At 42.7% G+C, this 5787-nt stretch overlaps 1 protein-coding gene across 1 annotated transcript in view; it reads left to right on the top strand.

The window, feature by feature from the left end:
* Positions 1-5787, top strand: part of XRCC5 (X-ray repair cross complementing 5) — a 106819-nt gene that overhangs the window by 51803 nt on the left and 49229 nt on the right. The window contains exon 14 of the mRNA XM_007935832.2: positions 2794-2990. Coding sequence (XP_007934023.2) covers positions 2794-2990 — 197 coding nt within the window. The remainder of the gene's footprint in view (positions 1-2793; positions 2991-5787) is intronic.

Raw genomic sequence — 5787 nt, 5'->3', positions numbered from 1 at the left:
AGTCAAAGAAAGGTTTATATATGGAAGGGATCTTTCTTTGTTGGTTACCAGGGGCGGGTGGGGAGGGGAGGAACGCTGCAAAAAAAAAAAAAAAAAATGCATTGACCTGTGTCATTTTAGTTTTGTGTATTTCACTATACATAAATTATATTTCAATAAAATGCATTAAATATGTATATGTTAATTTATAGCACAGATAGCACCTTCCAGAGTCTGTGAGAGTTAGTCTGCTATGTTAAGGTTCATGTGCAACTTCCACGTTTAGGCTTCCGAAGCTTTTTGATGGCATAATGATTTGAGAGAGAGCACTGGGAGTGAAGGTGTATGGTAGGGGCAGTGTACAGGATTGGGATCATTTTGGTTTCCCCTTTTACTTTACATTAAACAGGCCTGATAGTGATACTTATGGGAAAGTTGAGTAATTAGGAGAGGAGAACAGAAGTCAAACTCTGAAACATATAAACTGGGGAAAGAAGAGTTGTGGGAGTGTACTGAAATGGGAGAGCAGCACATGGAGTTTCTAGAGGAAACTGGTCCTTAATTTCCATCTCAGGGTTTTCTGAATTTACAGGATATTGACCCTTGGGTGATAGTTCCTATTTAGACCAAAGTATCTTTTATTTTTTAGAATGGAGATTTCTGGCTTATACATCTTCAGTGTATGTTGTTGTTGTTGTTGTGTGCTGTAGAGTTGGACCTGACTCATAGCGACCCCTCCTTGGGTTTCCAAGGCAGTATCACTATGGAAGTAGATTGCCCAACCTTCCTTCCGAGGAGTGGCTGGTGGATTTTAACCGCCAGCCTCTGGTTAGCAGTCAAGTGCCTTGGCACTATGCTACCAGAGCTCCTATCTTTCTGGTATTCTCTGCTTCTAGCAGATACCCATCTGACATCAGCAATGATAGTCCTCTAAATAGTATGCTTGGTGATATAAAACAGTATTCTAAAGTTGCGGGAGCTATTCAGCTCCTGGTTTTTTCCTTTAAAATTACTAATAAAGGTCGATGTTAGGAACCTTATTCTCCAATCTAATTTTAGAATTACTCTGTAGCAAGGGAAGAAAAATGTCAATGAAGAACTCATTTCAGTTCTTTTTCTCTTAATCACATCGCATCCTATTACTTACCTTCTTGTACTTCTTTTAGAATATTTACTTTTCTGGGAAGATACCAGTACTACCAAGGCCTGGCTTAGTGTACTGTAAAGAAGTACAAGTGATTGAATGAAAGAGGCTTCCTACCCAGAATTCCACTCTTATGAGCAGTAGAGAACCCTCTCTGGTCTTGATCCCCATTCTTGACTTTGCTTCTGACAACTTGGTTGACTAGTAGAGTCCTGGGAAAGAGCTCTTTATTCCTTCACCCATTATCAGTTGGGTGCTCAAGTGCCGGGCACAATTTTCAGTGGTTGGAATTCAGAAGTAAGCAAGACAAACAAGATCTCTGCTTGCAAGGAGGAGGGTTAGATAACAAACGAACTAAAACAATTGATAATTTTAGATACTGATTATATTATATTGTAAATAAAATATAAATTATAAATATATTAATATATGTTAGATAATGTAAAGAATGTAAAACGGAAAATGATCGTGACTGGGTGATAGGATGGAGCTGGAGGGACTACTTCAGATGGATTGTTAGGAAAGTCTAAGGAGGTAAGACTAGAGCAGAGACCAGAATGATAAGAGGGTGCCAACTCTGTCGAAATCTAGGAGAAGTCAGAAGAGGTAGAGGAGCATGAAGTGCAGGGCCCAGAGGCAGGAATGAGCTTGACCTGTAAGTGAAGCAGAAAGAGCTGAGTGTAGCTGGGTTGTGGTGAGTGGAGGAGAGTGCTGATAACATAAGGAGGGTAACAGAGCTTCATTACGTAGGCTTGCATAGGATAAGGTAGGAATTCTTTCTAAGATCCCTTTAGCTGCAGTAGAACAGTGAGATCAGAAGCAGGGGGACCTGTCTCAGAAGGTGGTTGTGGTAGACCATGTGAGAGGGAGTGGTGCTTGGACAGGATTGGTAACAGTGAAGAGAGAAGTAGATAGACTGGTGGGAAAAAGCTTAAACTCAGCACACTTAGGAAGTTTGAGACCTGTTGTTCTCACCTTTTCTTCCTGGGACTTGCTGAGCATGGGCAGCAACCCTTTAGCCACCTCATCCACCACAAGTCGTTTTCTAAGAGTAAGGGAGAAAGCCTGGTGTGCTTAAGGGAGGTAAAGGGATTATAACTAAACATGTATAGTCCCAGACTGTGAGGGGTTCTTGGAATTATTTGCTTTAGGGAACCTTGTAGGCTATGCCGGGAGCTCTGGTGGGGCAGTGAGTAAGGCACTTGGCTGCTTAACCAGAAGGTCAGGAGTTCAGACCCCTCACTGCTCCATGGGAGGAAGATGATGCAGTCTACTTCAGTAAAAAAATTTGCAGCCTTGGAAACCCTGTGGGGGTCTCTCTGAGTCACAATCAACTTGATGGCAGTGGGTTTGTTTTTGGGTTTTCTTGATAGGCTATTACTATGTTCTCCAAATAGTTAAAACAACAGCTTCTTTTCATACGAGAGGAAGCTCCTTTGCAGGAGGTCTGCAGCAGGTATTGCTGCTTGGCTGGGGTTTGTTTTTACAATGGGTATCAGACGCTCATAAAGTCCTGCTAACAAAGATGGTTCTGGGTTAGCCCTTCTTGTCGTTTCCGTATGGTATGAATTGCACAGATTCATAAGAGAGAATCCTTGGTCAGAAGATGTGTAATAAAGCCATATGTAATGTCCAGAACTGTCTTAAAGTCTTTACCCCTCTTCCAACAGTGTCTGCTGCACAGAGCTTTACATCCCCGGGAGCCTCTGCCCCCAGTTCAGCAGCATATTTTGAATATGCTGGATCCTCCCACCGAGGTGACAGCTAAGTGTCAGATGCCTCTCTCTAAAATAAAGACTCTCTTCCCTCTGACTGAAGCCATCAAGAAAAAGGATCAAATCACTGCTCAGGACATTTTCCAAGACAAGTAAGTACTCTGTGTAGTTGCACTTGAGGTTGGAGTGTACAAGACTGATGGTCGTCCTCCAGGGCTCCGTAGAGCATGTGGATTTGTGGCCTCACTAAGTGGGAGGAAGAAACCTTTCGGTGTTTGACCCTTGCATTGAAAATACTGGCTTCTGACCTCTGTGAGAGGAGTATCCCTGCCCACTGTCATCATATTTCGTCCTTGCCCTTCACTGAGGGGTTAGAGCTGCCTTCCGAACTGTTGACTTTTTGATCAGCATTGGATTCCAGGTGAAGAGGGAGACTCACTAAAGTTGCTTAAAATCTAAAGCTAAATTTTACCCTTTTAAAAGTAAGGTGCTGGGAATGAGGAGAGAGGGCTGAGGGTCCTAAGGTACCTTTCTTTGGGGAGGTGGAAGGTTAAATGGCCAGAGAATATCAGTGAGATTTTGGAGGAAGAGTGAAAAATCTGACCCTTCTTTAGCTATTCTATGTCAATGATGTACTTCCTTAGTTATATCATTAGTGAGGTGTTTATAGTTTAAGGATTGAAAAAAATGCTCTTCATACAATTCATAACCAAACCTGTCTTGTAAGTAGCTGTAAGTCCCCTCGCCCCATCAGATTCTCTTTAGAATCTGTATTGATTTCCATTAAAAACAAAAACTAAACCAGAACTTGTTCTTGATTATCCAGAATCAATTGATTTTACCAGGTCTACGCTATATGGTTATTGGTTTTTGTTCTTTTTTCCCAAATCATAATGATCCATTCATTTCTTTAGGCTATATTTTGAAATCCTGTTTTAGACCAGAATTTATTTTCTTTTTTCTTTGATTTCCTCCCCACAGCTGTATTTTTATTGACAAAGGAAAGCTTATTATTTGTATCTACACCAGTGTAGGAGTACTGAGTAATTTCCAGAAACTTTGACAGTTTTCTATAAATCATTTGCTAATGGATTGGTTATCTTCCAAGTTGAATAGAAGGCTTTGTCTTTTCGGTGGCTTTGTAGAGGTTAATGCCCTGAGCTTTGTCAGGAAATTCATGGGATTGATAAATTTGATAATGTGCGTTCTTTAACACACCTGTTTTCTACATGGACTGCCAGTAAAAATCCACTTTCCTGCTGCTGTTCTCATCTACCTAAGTGCCCCGGGACTCGTACTGTAGAGCAATTCAGTAAAATCCTGAGTCCTCTTCCCACCACAGCCTGACTTTAGTCTCAGCACAGTCATGTGGCTGTTCTCTTTCTGGTATTAAAGCTCCAGTTCGTGATCTTGATTACCTTCTGGTGTTCTGGGAAAGAAATGGGCCATTTTCCCCTCCTCCTGTTGATTAAAATGCAAATTACCTGTTTAAAAAAAAAAAAACCACCACCACCACACAGACCCACAAGGCAGTTGTTCTGTGATTTGATCCCTGCTGTGATTACACCTTCAGCTATTTTCCTACCACTAACAGAGCTAGAATTTGCTGGGCTTCAGGTTTTCTGCTTCCATAACGGCTTGTGGTACAGCCAAATTATCTGCCTGCAGCCTGAAAATTATCTCACTCACACACACCTACTCACATTCCTATTTTCCACCCTTTCTTCTTAAAAACCGCAGAAATGATGCATTTAACATTGAGAACTTCCTCTCTTCAAGAAGAATAGCCCAGTTCCTTCTGCAAGACTCTTAAAACCCTTCATTTTTATGGACAAAGTTCCAGTCCACTTTAGAGGTAGTTTCCCTGAGGGAGGAAATGGCTTACAGCAGTGTGTATCCAGGGTGTGTATTTCCAGTGTTGGATAAGGAGTGAGCCGGTGTCTGTTCAGGGGTTGTCATCTGGGACAAGAGCCCTGACCTGGGCGTCACTGTGCTCCATCGTCCAGTTTTGCCGTGGTGCTGTGTGCAGTCAGTACTCCTGTATCCAGGGTGTGTATTTCCAGTGTTGGATGAGGAGTGAGCCGGTGTCTGTTCAGGGGTTGTCGTCTGGGACAAGAGCCCTGACCTGGGTGTCACTGTGGTCCATCGTCCAGTTTTGCCGCGGTGCTGTGTGCAATCAGTACTCCTGTATCCTGGGTGTCTGTTCAGGGGTTGTCGTCTGGGACAAGAGCCCTGATCTGGGCGTCACTGTGGTCCATCGTCCAGCTTTGCCGCTCTTGATCTCATTTTGGTTAAATAATTTTTACCTTTTTGAGATTTTCTCCGTCTAAAAACAGACTCATTTGAAGAGATATTATAAGGAAAAATGAAATCACAGATATGGAAGCATTTTGAGTTATTTGGAGGGAGGCAGTAGTCAAAACCCGAAGCAGTAATGGTAACATACCAGTAAAATCTGAATGTTTCAAAAGGTCACCTGTTTATGGTGGACCTATTGATCCCTAGTGTTGGACGTGGTTTCTTAATTTCTAGAGGGTAAAGTTACTGTTTGACATTTCAGTTACCCTTATCACACAGAAACCTTGTTGTCATTGGGTGCCATCAAGGTGGTTCCGACTCACAGCAAACCTTTTACAACAAAAGGAAGCTGTCCAGTCCTGTGCCATCCTCACAACTGTTGCCAGGTTTGAGCCCGTTGTTGCAGCCACTGTGTCAGCCCATCTCATTGACGGGTCCCTCTTTTCACTGACCCTCTGCTTTACCACGCATGATGTCCTTCTCCAGGGACTGGTCCCTCTTACGACATGTCCAAAGTTCAGGAGACCAAGTCGCACCATCCTCACTTTTTTTTTTTTTTTTTTCCACAGATTACAGGGTTTATTAGGGAAGCACCAGGCTACAACTCAAGTTCAGGAAGAACGCTCAATCTCTCTCCCAGCCCACCGTCCC

This window comes from Orycteropus afer, unplaced genomic scaffold (assembly GCF_000298275.1).
Source record: "Orycteropus afer afer isolate SDZICR_OR568_19922 unplaced genomic scaffold, OryAfe1.0 scaffold00002, whole genome shotgun sequence".
In the NCBI taxonomy this organism is placed as follows: Eukaryota; Metazoa; Chordata; class Mammalia; order Tubulidentata; family Orycteropodidae; genus Orycteropus; species Orycteropus afer.
Note: the sequence above shows the minus strand (reverse complement) of the source record. Positions and strands in the feature narration are given on the sequence as shown.